The sequence below is a fragment of the Miscanthus floridulus genome, chromosome 19 (assembly GCF_019320115.1).
Source record: "Miscanthus floridulus cultivar M001 chromosome 19, ASM1932011v1, whole genome shotgun sequence".
NCBI lineage: Eukaryota > Viridiplantae > Streptophyta > Magnoliopsida > Poales > Poaceae > Miscanthus > Miscanthus floridulus.
Window position 1 is genome coordinate 100529137 of NC_089598.1, and position 20008 is coordinate 100549144.

Here is a 20008-nt window from a genome sequence, read left to right on the forward strand (position 1 = left end):
TCTATGTCAAACCTCCCTTGTAGCCCCTCTTCTTGATAGAACTCTCCATCATATGTGTTTGGGTTGAAGTTGTAATCTTCATCGTTTGAGACACGGTAGTTTACCGTGTGGCGATACCTTGTGCACAATAGACCAACCCTTAAGATGCTCGGCGTCTTTGCACGCGTATGACGTATAATAAACCTGGACGACCTGTTAAGCCACAATGTAGACATCTTTTCCTGGATAGACGGAATCCTGTCGAATCTCGACTAGCCCAAGCTTAGGGGTCCGTCTCGTTACACCAGGATAAAACCAGTGGCATTTGAATATGACAGGAGTAAGAGGTTTGGAACCATAAAATGATAGTTCGTAGATTTCTTCAATTCTTCCATAATAGTCGAGTCCATCAGTGCCGGGCGTAACAACTCCGATGTTTGTGGTTTGTCGATTGGGCCGACTCTGCTCGTAGCTTGCTGTGTGAAAACGATATCCATTCACATCATAACCGGTAAATGACTTGACCCTAACGGCACAGCCGTTTGCAACCTGTCTCAACTCATCACTTATAGTGCCCATGTTTCGGCAAAGAACTCTTTGCCGAGTGCAGCACTCGGCAAAGAAGGTCTTTGCTGAGTGTCCGATTTTTGACACTTGACAAAGAATTTTGTACTCGGTAAAGTCTCTGTTTCCAGTAGTGTATCCTCTCCTCCGACTCTCCGAGTGCACATCGTGTCATCGGGCACCATGCACCTAATGGTCACCATCGATCATCCACTGGTGGTGCAGCCTTGCTATCTAGTTTTTCTGTGGCAGTAGCAACGTAACTAGCAACGCACCATGCTGGCCCCCGAAGCCACGAGCCAGCAGATGGGTGGCGATGGAGGAGGCCACGGAGGAGGGATTGCAGGGTCATCAGCCTAAGTCACCTGCCCTGCCCGGCGGATGATTGGCCGACGGCCAGCCCAGTAGCGCTAACCGCTAGGAAGTGGGCCGGGGGAGCCAGCCACTGGATGCCGGTGGCCGCGACATGCCACAAAAAAGATCTGCGTCGTGACTCGTGACAACAAGATTCTTTGCTTTGCTTCCGTGACCGTCTCCATCGCACGTACAATGGCGTGTCACCGTCACATTCAGCCGCCGCCAGATATTCAGGCTGTCTGCGTACGTACGTGCAGCCACCAGATCAAACGACGGATCGGACGATCGGAGCTAGTAGATCCACACGCTGCTCGCTGGCTGGCTGGCTCACCTGGGCCAGTCCTCCGATGTCTACTACTGGCCTGTGGCCTCTGACTTAGCTCGTCGGCGGTCGGCCTCACCGGCTGCCGTCGTCTTCGCTTTCCCTCTCCTCAACCAGTGCCTCTCGTTTCTACTCTCCCTTCCCAATTAAATGCCCGATGCGGTTGGTGCCAAGAGCAAGGAACAAACCATCTGACATCTGAGCATGCGTGTGTTGTGTGCTTTATTAGCTACTGGGATTGTATTTGGATATTTTCTTCCACTAAGATTATTTAGACCAATTTAAAATCTGTATTTTTCAAATGTTCAAGGTTTCGTCGTGGCTCTACATCCCAAAATTTGTTGGACAAAAAGAACAAAAAGAATACAATAAGTTCGCGATGACATACATCACGTGCATCGCTACGTACGTTGTCTCATAGTGCCAAATTTTAGTTAGTTTATGGCGTGGTTTTTTTCGCGTGGCAAGGCGATGATGCACGAGAGGATTTATGAGACGATACAACTGATTTAGAGCTATGTAATAAGTTCAAATGTTAAAGTGCTACAAAACCAATCCTTCCGAAGTCGTAGGTGTGTATGGCTCTATGGTATGGTCTTGCTTAATTAGTGATAGCTGAGGCAGGCTAGAGTGCCTAGAAAAAAGCAGCTCGCCGCTCGTACTAGGGTTTGCTACTAAACCCATTATTGAGCCCACTAACAACCTCCCACCAGGCGAACTCACCGCTATCTCCAACTGTTCCTGCTACTACCTTTGTCTTTGGGCACTGGTATTGTGCTGCCATGCGACACACAACTTGCATGCGCCACCATCTCTTGCGCCCCTCTCCTCCTCTCGATAACGTGTCAGGAGGGCCAATAGTGCATCCCAGATGGCGCTCCTCCTAGCCTATAGTGTGTCCTGATACCTCCTCGTGGTTGTCAGCATCCATTGTTGTAGCCTTGCTGCTATAGCTTCTGTGGTAGTTGCATCGCATTGAGATGTCCTCAAGGATTCCATTTAGAAGGGCATACATGGAGTAAAGGAGCACGACGGTAACATCCACAACCACAAAGACAACAACCAACTCCAAGGAAGCCGCACCCACAGAGGTCACATGGAGGGGCAAGGTGTCTCACCCAATGATAGGAGCAAAACAAGGGTATGCATGCCACATCCGCCACCTGGGAGGGGTTTTGCCTTTGCTATCACTCGATCCTCCACGCTCTCGACCAGAACCACCACGTTGTCGTACCTCTGACTGGATGCCTTCGGGTAGTGGGAAGGTGGAGAGACGGGCTGTGGGAAAGTGGAGTGTATGGACTATGGAGCCCTGCTACGGGGAGAGAGGGGGAGAGAGAGAGAGAGAGAGAGCCAAGAGAAGAGATAGGAGGAGGACGCGGCTGAGAACTCTACATTGGGCTTTGGTCTATTTTCTGAGATGGACCTCTTAAGAGGTTCGTCTATAAAATCAGCTATTTTTAGTTTTTCCCTAAAAAAATAAGCTATTTTTAGATAGGCTCGTCTATGTAAGACATGGTTATTTTTGCACTACCTCTGTAAATGGAACAGAGAGACTCTAAAATTTGCTAGATATTTTCGGAGAGCAGTGGTAAGAGGTTCCATTTGCAGCGATTCACATGCAAAGGTTATAGGCAAAGTTGGGAAGCTGCATGTGAGCCATCCGAAATTCTGAACAAAGATGCTTGCCTCACATCTATGCTCAGATATTCATGTCGTTCCCTTTCGATTTACTAGTAGCAAATGGATCCTTGCGCCGGTCGATGTCGAGGCTTATATACACATGCACATGCACATGCACATCGACTCATGATGGACGTACTGGTGCGCGGTGTCATCATCTTCAGAAACACCCACATGTCCCGGGAAGCTTCCCCGTGGACCGTATGGTGTGCGCCTTGTCCCTGGCCTTCCTCTCGGCGCTCCTCCTCTTCTCCTCCGCCGTCAGCCTCGACGCGGCGGCCACCTTGTTGATCCTCGACATCTCCTCGTTGTACTCCTCCAGCGCCTTCGCACGCTTCCTATCTGACTCACTCTACAATGCAAGAGATCGGATCGATCGGCAAGATTAATGAAAACTAAACAAGGTCGTACGTTCCGATAAATCTTCTGAACAAAGCAGAACGAAATGAACCTCATCTTTCAGCTCCTTTTGGCGCCTGGCCTTGGCCTTCTTCTCGGACTCCCATTCAGCAATCGTCTGCATCGTCTCGTCGTACCTGCCAGAAATTAAATCGGTGGCAAATCAAACAAAACCAGTCGATTTTGCCTCCAAACAAAACCAAACTGATCACCAGCCGCTAGCTTACTGCTTCTTGATCTTCGCCAGCTTCTCCTTCTCCCAGGCATCTGCCATGGCTTCGTTTTCGCTGGAGAACGCCACTCCACCACCAGACGTGGTAGCAGCTCCACCACTCTCTCTACCGGCCGCCGAATACGAGCTCGACGTCTTGCTGTCCATTGGCCGTGCCGTTGGCTGCGCCGCCACCGTCTGGTTCCCCTGATCTTGCTCGAATCTCCTGCTTCCTCTCTTTTCTGAAGGTTTCCGGCTGAAACTGGGGTCCTTCCTTACGCGTGGTGCAGGGTCAGTGAAAGCAGGGGGCCTTTCATCTGAAACTGCACCCTCTGCTGGCTTCTTCTGAGCCGGTCTTAGTGGCCGATTCACTGACACATTAGCTGAAAATTTACCCAAATGAATATGACACATTAGCAAAAAGAAAATCTCAAAATTACAGTTAGATATTCTTTCAAAAAAATTACAGTTAGATAGTATATATACCACCTTGTTCATCTTGGTAATCGTCGTCTATGGGCTCTTTACCAGTGAACCATCTCGACGAAGAGGATCTGCTGCCTTCGAAAATTGGCTTCTTCAGGCTCTCGCCTCGCTTGGGTGTACGTGGTGACTTGCTGGACTGCGGCGTGGTCCGAGCAGGTCCATCATCCATGGAAGAAGAAGCAGCAGGACGCTGCTTGTTTCCATTTCCACGCGCAAGCTTGTCCGCGACAGCATACGGCGGCCTCTCTTGAGACGCTAACAGCCTCTCCTCCTCTCGCGCGGCGATGGCGTACGCGACTGCTGCCACCGTGGCTGCATACGCCGCGTCGTACTCCTCTGCATTGCTCATTGGCCCTAAACAAAAATGCGAGCTTGGATTAGCCATCAATCAACTGCCTTAACAGTTTTTTTTATGAAGTGCCTTAACAGTTTTTCAACCGTTGAAAAATGAAAACATAGTAGATCAGATGAAAGCAACACATGTCTCAACTATTTTAGTTTCACCTCTGCGTGAACTCGTCCTTTGCTGAGATGGCACTGGTATCGTCTCGCCGCCGGCGCCATGATCTTGCTGCCTCACCCCAGAGAAGCTTACCCTGTGCATGTGGAGAGCAAAGCAAACACCGCATATATGGTTATGGTTATGAATTTGAGCACCAAGATGGAGGAATGGAGGTAGTAGAAACCAACAGACGAACAAAGTGACAAAAGCCTCTTGCAATTTACTACCTCAGATGTTTCAGGTCGTCATCCATGGTGCATGCAACAACAACAGTTTGTGAACAAATCAAACTAAAAGCTCGATCTTCGTCGTTCGTGTAATGCGCTACTCCGAACCGAACTCCAATTTCCAATAAGCTTAAGTAGTAAGCTATGCACTTGAACGCTATATAGAGAGGAGACGAGGAAGAAGAAGAGGAGGAGGTTAGAGAGGGTACCAGGGTAAGTAAGAGCTGCAATACACGACACGAAAGCGCTAGTCTCGGAGGCACGGAATGCATAGGAGAGGAGACAGGGCGGAATCACTTTGCCCAGTTGAAATCTCAAAGAATCTTTCAATCCAGGGGGCAGCCCTTTGCCTGCCTTGTCCTGCCGATCGATTAGGAGAAATTCTTTCCTTGTCTTGCTGAGCCATATCTTGCGTGAGCGTGAGCGTGACTGACTGACACAGTGACACTCCAGCTGTCCTGTCCTGTTCCTGCTGCACAGAATCAGCGTAAGCAATCCGCATAAGTCAAATTTCAGCGAAACCGAACAGACCTGATCGAACAATGGAGGAAGCAGAGCCATACAGTGACGGAGGCAACGGTGGGGCTACCGATCCTGGGCACGTAGAGCTCCTCTAAGTCTTCTCTTGAAATTTTATGCATATATATATTAGGTAGGAGACTAAGGCTAACAAAATTTTTTCTAGCTTCATCACTGGAGCCACACATACCGCACGCTGGCTAGCTCACCTCGGCCCGTCCGATGGGCGCCGACGGCTACGGCCCGTGCCCCCTGACACCAGTCACGACATGGCTAGCACGTCGGCGTCACCTCACCGGTTGGCTGGCACTTGCTTGCCAGAGCCGTCGTCTTCACTCTAGCTAGTGCTAGCTACCTCCTCCCTCCTCCTCCTCTTTCCTTGCGCACCTCAAAACCAGCGCCTCTCGTTCACTTCCTCCTCTGCCTTCTTCTTCTTCTTCCCAAGCAGCGCACTCACCGATGCGACTGGTAGTGGTGCTCCCGGCGGCGGCGGCGCCCACCGTGCTTTAGATAGCTAGTGCGTGGCCGGCGCTTGGGTTGGGGCTGGTGATGGGCGGTGTGGCTCAATTGGTGGTGGTTACTGTGCTCTTGGCCACTGCCGCCGCCGCTGCGCGGACGGCGTCGGCGGCGGGGGCAAGGCCGAGCGAGGTGGCCGTGGGCGCCCTCTTCACGTACGACTCCACGATTGGCCGCGCCGCGCAGCTTGCCATCGAGCTCGCCGTCGGACGACGTCAACGCGGACGCCAAGGTGCTCTCCGGGACCAAGCTCAACTTGATGCCCATGGACACCAACTGCAGTGGCTTCCTTGGGACCATCAAAGGTTAGTTTCTCTTTTCGCTTCATCTATCTCTTTTTTGCTCGTTCATGCATGTGTCAACTAAGGATTTGGATTTTCGCAAAAGTTTTTTTTTCACAGCTGTATATAGAAATATATATTATGGTCAGCACTAATCCTAATATCTATGGGAGAATCTCTATAGGGTTTTTTTCCTCAGTTAACCTTTTATGACTTTAAATTTACTTAGTAAAGAAAGCATAAAAGAGCATGAAAGTCTACATTGTAATCCGCCCACAAAAAAAAAAATTGCCCACCCCACCTAAAACCCAAATAAAATTGTGATTTATCCTGTCCTAAACAATGCGTACAAATCATAATGGATGGAGCCATTCTATCCCTACCCTCTCACCACATAGGAGGCTGAAGGAAGGGGACCTTATGACTGCTGAGTGCAGCAGTGGAGCACTCAGTTCACATCGTGTGAGATGCCCACGAGCATGGTTCAAATTTTAGTTGAAAATTACATGGATGTTTATAAGATCTCGCAAAGCAGATAATGGTATTCCTTCAATACGCATTGGACACCAATATGTGTTGGTACCTATTATTTTTGTCATTTTTGAACATCATGGACGCTTTCGTATGATATGAACCCTAATCCCTTGTTCTACTCCTAAAATCCCACTTTCTATATCACATTACTACATGAAGTGCCTCCTATTTTTTCAGGGAGGGTTCACTGAGCAATGCATTTCTAACTAGTCTTAGGAGCACTATAGCTTATAGACCACCCTGAAAATATATTTTTAGGTACGGTTCTATTGAGTAAACTGTCCCCGGAAATATAGACATTTTCAGAGGCGGTCAGCTTAAGAAAATTGTCTCTAAAAATATGATTTCTAATGGCGGTTGCTTATGTCAACTACCATTTTAATGGGTGATCTTTAGGTGAAGTTAACTTAATCAACGGTATCTAAATATTGATTTTCATGGACAGGTACTAAGTCAATCGTCTTTAAAAATAGCCATAGAATTCGTAATTTTTTAAATGATGTCAGATGAAGACATAATTTATATAACAAGTATAGACAACAATGAGATTTAGAACTTTGCGGTTGAAGACTTTTTCATTTAAGATTGTTTAAGATCTCATATTTCTTAATTTTTAAAATTCAATTTGTTGAAATTTTTCAAATAATCTCGAATGGAGACACACACTTTATAAAAGTTATAGTGATAGACAAGATCGAAAACATTTAGTTGGAAATTTTTCTATTATTAAGATTGCTTTAAAGCCAAAATATTCAATATAAGAATATTCTGCTATCCTGATTTCCCTGGCAATATCCGTATGTGTGTTCGCATATTCGAATCCGTATCATTCTATCCGGCCAACATTACCTAAGAATATTATGCTAAATTGATTTCCTGGCAATATATAGAAGAGAAAAAGACAAAAAAAAATACCGGTGCAGTGGCATAACTTATGACATTGGTTAAGGTATTTTGTAAGGTGCAAAACATATTTTAGCCTGTTGGGGAGCATCAAATTCTTTACTTTATTCTAATGCAAGATTCCTTATCCTTTGCGTCATGTTTGAACCCCACAATAAAGTACAACAAATAGGTTTCATGAGACTTCTTTGTTTTAACACAATGCAACAACTAGTTTCCATTTTCTTTCAGAAAATAAAGTTTTGCTTGACATGCATAAAGTTTTAGGACAAAATAATTGGTTCAATCTTATAGTTACGGCTCGTTTATTTCAATTCGGCCCGAGATAAAACTAAACCGGTCAAAATATTTCAGGCCCGATTCAAACTTTTAGCCCATTCGAGCCCACAAACATTCCTCCGCAGCGCCGTCTCCGGTCGCCGCCGCCGGCGCCAGCTCTCCCACAGCCACCGCGAGACCGTGATCGCTTCCCGACGTCCGAGCTCGCTGCCATGGACGCTCCTCGACGCCGCCCTCGTGCCATGGCCGCTCCTCGACGCCCGCCGCCGCGCCGTCACCAACTCTGCCGCGTCGTCACTGCCATCTGCACCCCCTGCTGCCACCACCGCGTCGTCGCCGCCCTCCCCGCCGCCTGAGCGTTCCACACCGGCGCCGCATGCACCCTCTCCAGGCCCACTGCCATGTCTAACCGGTTGGGGAAATTTTGTTCAGATTTGCTCAAATTTCATTCAAATCTGTAGTGGACACCGGTCCGAAATTTCCGAATTTCGTCCGATTCGGTGTGCTCCGATTTTTTCAGAGAATCCGAGAACCTTGGCTACGAGTAGAATAAGTTATCTTTTCTTGGGATCCAATTGCAAGACATCCGAATTTAACTTCAGTTCATCAACTTTCACTGCTACTCACTTTGATGGTGCATGCATGAACTGATTCATAGAAACCTTACTTGGTTGCAGCTTTGGAGCTAATGGAGAAAAATGTAGTTGCTGTGATTGGCCCACAGTCCTCTGGGATAGGCCATGTCATCTCTCAAGTTGTCAATGAGTTACATGTTCCTCTTCTATCATTTGCGGCAACGGATCCAACTCTTTCTGCATCAGAGTATCCTTACTTCTTAAGGACAACCACAAGTGACTACTTCCAAATGAATGCCGTTGCTAGCATTGTTGATTACTATCAGTGGAAAAGGGTGACTGCTATATATGTCGACGACGATTATGGGCGAGGTGGCGTCTCGGCTCTCGGTGATGCCCTTGCATTGAAGAGGGCACAGGTTTCATATAAAGCAGCTATTCCTCCAAATTCAAACACAGATGTGATCCGTGATGTACTGTTTAGAGCAAACATGATGGAATCAAGGGTCATGGTTGTGCATGTCAATCCTGACACAGGTTTGAGGGTATTTTCTGCAGCTAAGAAGCTCCAGATGATGGCCAGTGGCTATGTCTGGATAGTAACTGATTGGCTAGCTGCTGTCCTCGATTCCTCCCCCGCATCTAGAGATCCTAAATACATAAGTAATATTCAGGGAGTAATTGTTCTTCGTCAGCACACTCCTGATTCTGATGCCAAGAAAAAGTTCATATCTAGATGGAACACTGTGGCTCGTAACAGAAGTATGACTTCTGGACTGAACTCATATGCTTTCTATGCTTATGACTCAGTTTGGGCCATTGCTCGCTCTGTCGACCAATTTCTCAATGCTGGGCAACAGATCAACTTCTCTACAGATCCAAGGCTGCATGATGCAAACGGCACCACTTTGCGTCTGTCAACTCTCAAGATATTCGATGGTGGTGACCAGATGCTGCAGCAACTTCTCCTCACAAACTTCACAGGTCTAACAGGTCCAGTCCGATTTGATTCAGGCGGCAATTTGGTACGCCCAGCTTATGATATCCTCAATGTTGGCCGTTCCGGCGCCAGCTTAGTCGGCTATTGGTCCAACTATTCAGGCCTTTCTGTGGCTGCTCCTGAAATTTTGTATCAGATGCCATCAAATGCATCCAGTGCCTATCAGCTGAAGACTGTGGTATGGCCTGGTGATTCAACTGATATACCTAGGGGCTGGGTGTTTCCAAACAATGGCCAGCCTCTCAGAGTTGGGGTCCCAGTTAAACCAAGCTTCAAGACATTGGTGTCAGGCAGTAGCCCTGATACTGTGAGGGGTTACTGCATTGATGTTTTCAAGTCAGCAATTAAACTGCTCCCTTACCCAGTTCCTTACCGGTTTGTACCTATTGGGGATGGCACAAATAACCCTAGTTACGTCGGCATTGTTGGGATGGTTGCTTCCAATGTATGTCCTCATTCTTTGTCATCCCAGTTTGTTTCACCATTAGCTTTAATTTGTTGAAAATCGTCTGATTTGTTTGTTTCATTTTCATTCAGACACTTGATGCAGCTGTAGGCGACTTTGCGATAGTGAGAAATGGAACACGGCTTGCAGAGTACACACAGCCTTACATTGATTCAGGGCTTGTGATAGTGGCGCCGGTGAAACATGTAAGCTCAAGTGCCTGGGCTTTCCTTAAACCTTTCACATGGGAGATGTGGTTTGTCACAGGCGCTCTTTTCATTTTGGTGGGAATTGTGGTGTGGCTACTCGAACATCGGACTAATGAGGAATTTCGAGGGCCTCCACGTAATCAAATCATAACAATATTCTGGTACGTCGTCTCTGTTGCTTCTGAGCCTCTATCTAAGGATGTGTTTTATCCTAGTTTATTACCATACCTGGCTTTAGTCAAAATTCATACTGGCAGTACCATTATATGGGTCAAAATGGTTGTAGCTTTATTCAATTTTCTCCTTTTCTATTTGTGTTCTTTTCTGAATGCTTAGTTGCTAACTTAGGAGTTAACCATATATACATTGTGTGCTTCTCTTTCAGGTTCAGCTTCTCAACAATGTTCTTCTCACACAGTAAGACCACTACTAGATGCCTCAATGACATCAACTTCCCCATGATTTTTTTTTTCACTGCATGGGGAGAAATTTCTTGACTAAAAAACTCTCACCTTCAGGGCAGAACACTGGAACCGCGCTTGGGCGTTTCGTGCTGATCATATGGATGTTCGTCGTGTTGATCATCACTTCAAGTTACACTGCCAGCTTGACGTCAATCCTGACGGTCCAACAGCTCGCGACAGGAATTACAGGACTTGACAGTCTCATATCAAGCTCTTTACCTATTGGATACCAGACCGGAAAATTCACCAAGAAATACCTGATGATAAACCTCAACGTTCCTGAGTCTCGATTGGTGCAACTGAACACGATCCAGGAATACGCTGATGCCCTTACCCGTGGACCAAAAAATGGCGGTGTTGCTGCGATTATCGATGAGAAGCCGTATATCGATATTTTCCTGTCACACTACTGCAACTTCAAGATTGTGGGACAGCAGTTCACAAGGGAAGGATGGGGATTTGTATGTTCATCGCCCTTTATCTTGTTCTGTGCCTTCTTTTTTTAGTAATTTGTTATATATGCCTTTCATTCGCTTTCATTTGGGCATTTGTCCTGTTACATTGCATCTCAAGGAAGCATGTGTCCATTGTTTTTTCTTTGCAGGCATTCCAGAAAGACTCCCCCCTTGCTGCAGATATGTCAACCGCCATCCTTCAGCTTTCAGAGAGTGGCAAGCTTCAGAGCATCCATGATGAGTGGTTCACAAAGCCGAGCTGCGCCACCGATGATGAGAGCAATCTGGGAGCAACCAGGCTTGGCCTCGGAAGCTTCTGGGGCCTTTTCCTCATCTGTGCCCTGATCTGTCTCTTAGCTCTGGTGATGTTCTTCATTCAAGTCTGCTGGCAGTACAAGCAGTACTCCAATTCTGAAGATGCTGACGAGCCCAATGCAGCTGGCGCTGATGGTGCTGGCAAAAGACAGCGGAGGCTGTCAGGCCTTGGCAGCTGCAAAGAGATCGTAAAGTTTGTCGACATGAAGGAGGAGGAAATCATGAAGAAGTTGATGAAACGACGGTCAGGCGAGAAAGATAACCATGCTGCAGGATTGTCAGATGCTCAATCGGTGGCTTCAGCATAGAACATGCATTCTTGCTGATCGACTTCAATGCTTCAGAAGGCAAAGCAAGGAAGCACAAGACCGATGACATATGTATATTGAATTGGGTTCTCCGCCCAAAAGAAAAGTAGTACGATGATCTAACTTTTTTTCCAGGACAAAAGGCTTTGGTTTTTTGTTGTAGGAGGATCTGAGAATCCATCTTTTATCACGGTTATTAGAATTTTGTCTCCGGTAACTTTTTTATGTTTACCTGCTATATCGATTGTACTAATTTACGATATTTATTATAGTTTCTCAAATAATTTATTATCGTAATATAGTAAATTTCATCATATATATGTGTCTACTTGGTTCATAGCCGTTACACGCCACGTCCTATTTTGTGGCGTCACCGTGGCACAGTGGGCTCCACACCTGTGGAAGTTTATACGTGAATCAAATATGAATCTTGTGCCATGTTGCAGCCCACAGCTTATGGAACAACCAACCAACAACCAAGTTTTTGTGGTGAGCCATAAGCATAGTGTGGCAAAGCTAGGCGGTGAACCAAACACACCTTTAGCTTATATTTATTACCTTTCTGTTCTAAATTATAAGCCATAGTACGTAGCAAAAGTTGTAACATACCTAGAAAAGACAACATGACTTATCCACCTTGCTCTTTCAGACACCTTGATATTGTGTCCGCTATGGAGCTTACCCACACGAAAGAGGATGTCTCCTCATTTCCTCCACACAGATACGACGCCGCTCCACATTAAAAATGGGGGTCACCGCCTTGAGCCACTGTGCCTTCACCAGAAGGTCACAAAAATCTCGAGCACTCTGAATCGCCAAGATATGGTAACACGCTCTAATTACTCAAAGCTCTCAAGCTCTAAGACCTAAATCTTACAAGGATGCACTATAGTGTCTATCTTAGTCTTAGATGTGATCTTGAATGACTTGAGACGGTGGATGGATTGTAGAAACACAATATTCAACTCTGCCAGTTATCTGATGTGCACCGGATGATCCGTAGGGTGATTTTTTTCGTCGTATCATCTGATAGGCACTGTTTCCTAGTTGACTTACTGGACTCCACCATATGGTCCTGTCTAGCAAGGAAATTTCGCCATTTCTTCTCTATTTCAACTCAGATCTTGATCAAATTTTAATGTCTAACACATCTTTAGCATACATGTTAGATCTAAGTTTGTATTGTCACCTTGATCACCAGAACTAAAAGATGATTACAAATGCAGCAAGGCCCCAAGGAGACGAGGGCAGGTCGAGGCGGCAGCTGGGGCCACGTCCACTCCTCGTCGTCGGTCCTCGCCGAGTTCTTGTGCTCGAGCGAGGTGGGATCGAGCCACATCTCTACTCCTCGCCGCCCAGCTAGAGAGAGTTGTGCCATGCTCTTACCATCGGGCGGGGTAGACTTGGACTTGGTGGCGGTGGCAAGCAAGCCCGAGGAGGCGAGGGCAGGGATAGGGCTGCTGAAGGCGGGCGGGGGTCGATAGTGATGGTGCACTTGTGGGGGCACAACGGAGGATGAAGACGGTGAAATTGGAGCAACGGGTGAAATGGGTGAACACCAAGCATGAGTGACGACAACAAGAACATTATGCACTTTTTATAAGTGAGTAATATATATTCCATCTGTCCTATAATATAAAGTATCTTAGGAATTTAGGATAAATTATTAGATAAGCCAAATGGACACATGTAGCCTTCACTTAAATATGGAGAGACCTTGTGCTTACCATATTTTGAGTCCGGTGGTTGACACTTATGGTGGATACACATGTGATTGGTGTTTTGGGGAGTTAATTCACCTATAATACCTTATAATCTGTAACAAATTTTAAATACTTTTTTTTGAACACAATGGCAGGAGCTCTGCCTTTCAATTAAGATAGGGAAAGAAAGTTTATGTACAAGCAAAGACAGACGAGGTTAAGGTTTCATCCCCCCCTTCCCCCCATACGCCCGTGAGCTAAACGTACTCAAGAGCTCTCCTCCTTTGGTGGATGTCCTCCTTTATCCTTGCGGCTACCTGCGGCCCCGTTTGTATCAAGTTGTCAAAAATTCTCCTATTTCTCTCCTTCCATATATTCCAGATGGTGTAGATAACTACCCCGTTGAGCCGCCTCCGCTCAGATCTTGGCACTTTCGCTACCGCGTCTTCCCACCATGACTTGATGTGGGTGGGGTTTACCTGGAGTTGTTGTTGCAGTTGAGTGAAGTTTTACCACGATAGGATTTGATCCCAAACCGCCTTGGCAAAAGGGCAACAAAGGCATAAGTGGAGGCTCGTTTCTAAGGGCCCGTTGCACATGACACACTGTTGTTGGTGCGGCCACCCTCTCTTTTGTAAGTTACGAGCCGTTAGAATTTTATCTTGCACTAAGATCCAGGCGAAGATCTTGCATTTGTTCTCCACATGCGCTTTCCAAATCAATTCCGTACGGAATGTGGGGAGCGAACCTCTGAATTGGATTCTGTATGCCGAGCGGGTGGAGAAAATCCCGTCATTGGTCCAACGCCAGGTGATGGTGTCTTGGACACCCTGCTGTAGGTGCACATCCTGCATTCGTATCCACAGGGATACAAGCTCCTCTATGTGGGTAACCGAGGTGATTTTCCTCCCTAGTTTACGTATCCAATTGTTGTTCCGCATCTCCTTTTGCACCGTTTGGTTAGTCCTTGAGACTAGCCGGAACAAGTTCGGGGCTAGGTACTTAGGAGCTTGTCCATCGAGCCAACTGTGATGCCAAAATCTTGTCTTTGCACCATCTCCCACAGATACATTGATTGAAGAGTTGAAGAGGAGGCGGTCATCATCAGAACACGGGAGCTCCGAGCCGCTCCAAGTCTTGGACTCGTCCGCCCATTCTTGCCAAAGCCATCGCAACCGGAGAGCTCGCCCAAATCTCTGTAGGTCAAGGACGCCTAAACCCCCAAGGTCTTTTGGTCTGGTAACTGTCTGCCAGTTAACTAGGCAGTGTCCGCCGTTTGCATTCTCCTCCCCCTTCCACAAGAAAGACCTCCTGATTTTATCTATCTTCTTCTTAGCCCATGCGGCGAGAGGAAACACTGTCAGGTGGTAGGTTGGCATGGAGGAGAGGACAGAGGTTACTAATGTGAGACGTCCCGCTCTGTTTAGCCATCTTCCTTTCTATTTTGGTAGCCTGTGGGCAATCCGGTCTATGAGAGGTTGGACATGAATCCTTTGCAGTGCTCTAATATGGAGTTGTAGCCCCAAATATTTGCATGGGAAACCCCCTCTAGTACCGGTGAAAGGTGACAGTACTTGGTCTAGGTCGACGTTTCCACAACCAATCGGATGCACCGAGCTCAATTTTAAATACTTTAATACCTTATATATCTGAGGACAGAGGGAGTAATATAAAATATTTGTGTTATATTTTATATATTTTAGGATAGAGGGAGTAGTATAAAATATTTGTGTTATATTTTATATCTTTAACTTTCAGAATGTTAAAACAACAGTAATACCGTACAAGAACCTATGCTCAAAATCTACTATAAGAACATGCTAAATCGAACTGTGTGTACCAACTCCACTTGAATGAAAGTCAAAGCAAGAACTACTAACATGTCACTAGTATGAGATATACTAGGAAACAAATCACAAATGTGGCCAACATACTGTACTACACAGCCGCCGCCACTGGGGATGGCTCGCCGTCGTCGCTGGCGACGACCATGATGCCGGCACGGCAGATCGGGCAGGTGGCGTGCCCACGCAGCCACCCGTTGATGCACCGCGCATGGAACGCGTGGCCGCACGCCGGCAGCCTCCTCACCGTCTCCCCGTCCCGCAAGACGCTGATGCACACCGCGCACTCCTCCGCGGAGGACGACGACGACGGCCCTGAGCCGCCGCCGTCCGCCGCGCGGTACTCGAACGCCGGGATGGCCTTGATGTCCCCCTGGCTGAGGCCAACGCCGCCGTTGGCCTGCAGCTGGTGCGGTCGTGGCTCAGCAGGCTGCTGCCCCACCGTTGACTCCTCCGACCCCCTCGAGCGCCGCAGGTAGTAGCACGTGAAGATGAACACGAGCGCAAGGAGCACGCCGGCGACGACGAAGCCCCAGAGCCGGCCGGCGAAGGCGTACACCAAGATGGTCACGAGCTCGGCCAGCGACCATGTCAGAAGGAGAGTCGAGCGGCGGCCCCACCGCGCAGTGCTAGGGCCAGCACCAGCAGTCCGCACAGCGTCGTCCATGGTGGATATATATAATTAGGATTAACCCTGCAGCTAAGCTAGGAGCTAGCCTTTTCTGGTGTTACTAGTGCTATATAACGCTGATCCCCAGCCGTATATGTGCGCGATGGTACGATGATTCTATCTACAAGGTAACAAAAAACTGAGTCATCAACATGTAGATAGATACTAGAATATATACTGGGATGGGTGAAGTGCGATCGAAACGAGATGAACATTAGGACGCAGATAGAACGTGTGGAGGAGAAGTAGCCAACGTGTGGAGGAGAAGTAGCCAATGTCCAAGGTGACATCCGGTCCACATTGACGACCGAATAGGTTAAACACAAGTTGCAGTGTTTTTCTAGGATTAAAACCAAATTTACCAACGTCGTCATCAGCGCGCAATTCTTCTAAGGTATATAGTGCAAAATCTTATGCACAGTGCTTTCTCATGTTACCATTATCAATGATATGATTATTAACTCTCGTAGGCCATGTCTGGACGCATAGTAATAATAATAATCACTTACAAGTGTAAAAAACCACTCCACTTGTATTTGCATGTGCACAACCTACCAGTGTAATTAAAATGTGTTCATTCTCTGTCATTGTTTGTTTGGGAGAAGTAAATCAAATAAATCAACTGTAAGTTTACAGTCCTCTAGACTGCAAAGCTAGCTAGCTTTAGCCTCTACAGGCTACCTGGAGTCAGAATGCTCGCCGCCGTTGTTGCATGCTTAGAGCTAAAGCGCAGAGCTCAAGGCCATCGGCGCCGTTACCATGCATTGCCCGTCCTTGCCTAGACAAACACCTACGGCAACCATGGTGCTGGAGCTGCGCAGGCACTACCGGAGACTGTGTAGTTATCGAGAGCCCCGACAATTACCGAGTGTCAAAAGTCAGGGCACTCGGAAAACATTGCTTACCGAGTGTCAACACTCGGAAAACATAAACACCCGGTAGTAGACCGCTTTACCGAGTCCGCACACTCGGTAACTTCAGACACTCGGTAGAACTACAATTTTACCGAAGGGGCGCACTCGGTAAAAACAGACACTCGGTATTAAGGTGCCACGTCACCTAGTATACCAACCGTGCGCCAAACGGCGTCACGGCATGACATGTTTGCCGAGTGTAGAAGTATTTGCACTCGGTAATAATAAAGTTTTACCGAGTGTAAGTGCACAACACTCGGTAAACACTATCTTTTACCGAGTGTATTGGCGCAACACTCGGTAAAATTCAACCAAATTTCTTGTTTTTCCCTTCATTCTTTTTCCTCTATCCACACATGATATTTAGTACTCCATTCCAAAATATGGTGTTTATTTCGATTTATTTACTATATTTCACAAAATTTTCATTCTTTATGATAATTAGATACATATCGTGTAAATTTAATTGTAATAATTAAAATCGAACTCGATAAATCACGAGATTGGAAGAATTAACATTGAAGCATACATCTATATTATAGAAAAATTTTCATAACGTTTCGGGAGTATTTTTACATTCGTCGCTGCCGAACCGGTACATCTCCCAAAGAGACGCTAAACATTCACAATGACGAGTAGGATTTCTATTAAGAGTGAAATTCAACATTATGATTTGAACTTGGAATTTTTTAGATAGTAAATAGATGACATGAAATAGTTCATGTGAAAGTTTGGTGAATTTTAGGATTAAATTGGTATTTTTTCATTTTTGTTTTGCATGAAATAATGGATACTTTTACCGAGTGTGACCTCAAACACTCGGTAAAGGTTAGCCACGGCCCACCTGTCTGTTTACCGAGTGCCGTAGATCTGGGCACTCGGTAAACATGTACCAGGCCCACATGTTATTGGGCTGCGGTGCTTCTGTTTACCGAGTGCCGTAGATCTGGGCACTCGGTAAACATGTACCAGGCCCACATGTAATTGGGCTGCGGTGCTTGAGTTTACCGAGTGCCGTATATCTAGGCACTCGGTAAATAGAGGCATTCACTTAGCCGTTTCTCCCTCAAATCGTGCAGACACACACACACACACACCGCACGCCCGCGCATCCCCGCCGCACCGCCGCCGTCCCCCGCGCCGGCGCCTCCCCGCCGTCGCCGGCGCCTCCCCGCCGTCCCCCGCACTTGCGCCCGCGCCTCCCCGCGCCCGCACGCTCCACGCGACGCCGGCGCCTCCCCGCCGTCGCCGGCGCCTCCCCACCGCCGCGGCCGCCTCCTCCCCTCCACGCCGTCGCCTCCTCCCCTCCACGCCGTCGCAGAACCGGCGCGCGCAGTGGAAGACGAAGCAGCTGGAGAAGGACTACGACGCGCTGAAGCGCCAGCTCGACGCCGTCAAGGCCGACAACGACGCCCTCCTCTCCCACAACAAGAAGCTCCAGGCCAAGGTCTGTACCGCACAGTACAATTCGATCATCACCTCATCTATTTGTTGTGTCGACTGATCCTCGCCGGCGCCGTCGCGGCCGCGTCCTGGATCTAGGCTAGAAGCGTGCGACTGCCCGCTGTCGCCAGCGCCTCCCCACCGCCGCGGCCGCCTCCTCCCCTCCACCACCGCCGCCACCGGGCGGTCCCCCACAGCCGCCGCCACCGGGAAAGGAAGGGCTGCAACCTCATCCATTGCCGAGGTTTGTTGCTAATCTATCTTCTCATATTGCAATTTCAGTTTCAAACTTCAGTTTTGGTTGTTGATTTAGGGGTGGATCTATCTCTCTCTCTATCATGTAGACATGCCCTTGCAGAGAATATGTGTTTCGAATTGCCTCATTCCTAGTTCCCCTGGAGTGAAATGTTGTAATACCATTTTATCTGTCTGTAGAATGTAGTTTCATTGAATTCATATTCATACTGAGATCAAGTGCAAAAAAACGATATGAATTCGTCTTGTAAGAGATAAAGCTTTCAATAGTAGAGTGATCGATGCATAATTTTTTAAGTTTAGCTTTCACTAGTTAGGTAAAATCCTAAAGCTTGGCGTGATACAGCAGCCCCGTTAACCTTTTTGCCGGCAATAGGCAAGTGGCTTAGTGGAAGAAGTTTTAGAAGGGGAAAGCATGAGAAATTACTACAACGACAAATCAAAAGCAAAACCACTTAAACAACATTTAAAGGTAGACGGTGCAGTCACGGTGCTCTTGTCTTCCTGCAACCTTTCTGTCCACTGGAACGAAGCCAGGATAGCAAAACCCAAACCAAGAGGGCCACGGTGCAGTCACGATGCTCTTGTCTTCCATAGTCTATATTTCCTTGGATAAAAGAACATTTTTATGGCTGCTTCAGACTTCATATGCTTGTTGAAACTCAAAAGCGCAGACGGAGTGGAAATTTATGAGACTGTTCACAAAAGATCTACAAATCGTATATCAGCTGCACATCCTAGAGTCCTAGCTGCAACTGCATGTGCTCGTGCACCGGTCCGTCGTCTTTCCTACACAGGCCCACTGATCCTTCAAGAGGTGCTAGAAATGAAGACTACTAAGCAGAACCATTTCCAGATGTCTCGCACTCCGACCACCGTACCCATGCTGCTGGTAGCTGCTGCTTCGAAGCCATACAGTCCTACATGAGTACATGACCTTGACTAAGATCTACCAGCTATCCCACGGCCATGGGTGTTGCCTGGGGTGGGGGGCTGTGGCCAAATATATAGGAATCACACGATTCACACACTGAGACAGCTCCTGATTTGCAAATCGGCTAGTGCTAGTGTAAGAACTAATAGAGACTGCATGTGAATAGTAGAGAGGTCCTCTGTCTAACGTGGGTCCCATGTCAAGTGCCAGCTAATAATAAGATGTGAGTACATGGGCCCCCACGTGGATATTCATATGCTAATAATCTCTCCTGCACCTATTACCTGCGTCAATAATATTAAAGTGATATATTAAGCAGTAGTACTCCTCTCTGCATGCATCCCAGTAATTGTAGCCCTGGAATCATAAGTTTGTTACATGTACGTGAACACATAAACTGTAGCTAACCTACCAAATGGTACATTTCCTAGCTCATGTATTTGCTTTCAATTAAGTCAGATTTCTTAGTAAATTGGTAGGTTAGATATGTACATGGAATCGGGCTGAATTTTTTTAGATAATGAAATCTGACAATAATAGAATACTTAAATTTTGTTGTTATATCCATTTCATTTATTGCTAAAACAGCAATTGTATGTGCTTCTAGGGGCTTTCACCGGCAACGTCTCATCTTTACAAAACTTCAGACAGTCTCAATTGATGCATGACTGAGACCACTTGTTGCCCGCTAGTTACAATTCACAAAGTTAAG

The 20008-nt window shown here is 47.1% G+C and overlaps 2 protein-coding genes and 1 pseudogene across 3 annotated transcripts; 1 reads left to right on the forward strand and 2 right to left on the reverse strand.

Moving 5' to 3' along the window:
• Positions 1-2776: 2776 nt before the first annotated feature.
• LOC136526989 (uncharacterized) lies at positions 2777-5110 on the reverse strand. 2 transcript variants are annotated; one of them, XM_066519577.1, is made up of 6 exons: positions 4731-5110; positions 4506-4597; positions 4002-4355; positions 3532-3898; positions 3357-3441; positions 2777-3257 (listed from the first exon to the last, which is right to left on the reverse strand). In XM_066519577.1, the coding sequence occupies exons 1-6, from the start codon at positions 5000-5002 to the stop codon at positions 3066-3068; spliced, it is 1362 nt and encodes a 453-aa protein (XP_066375674.1). In that variant the 5' UTR covers positions 5003-5110; the 3' UTR covers positions 2777-3065. The 2 variants fall into 2 exon arrangements, with proteins under 2 accessions (XP_066375674.1, XP_066375675.1); XM_066519578.1 differs by having other exon boundaries at positions 4005-4355; positions 4731-5105.
• A 557-nt stretch (positions 5111-5667) lies between these two features.
• On the forward strand, positions 5668-11847 carry LOC136526987 (glutamate receptor 3.5-like; annotated as a pseudogene).
• A 3176-nt stretch (positions 11848-15023) lies between these two features.
• LOC136525306 (RING-H2 finger protein ATL39-like) lies at positions 15024-15845 on the reverse strand. Its single transcript, XM_066518311.1, has one exon. It carries the CDS (start codon positions 15745-15747, stop codon positions 15175-15177), a length of 573 nt encoding a protein of 190 aa, XP_066374408.1. The 5' UTR covers positions 15748-15845; the 3' UTR covers positions 15024-15174.
• Between the last annotated feature and the right edge of the window lie 4163 nt (positions 15846-20008).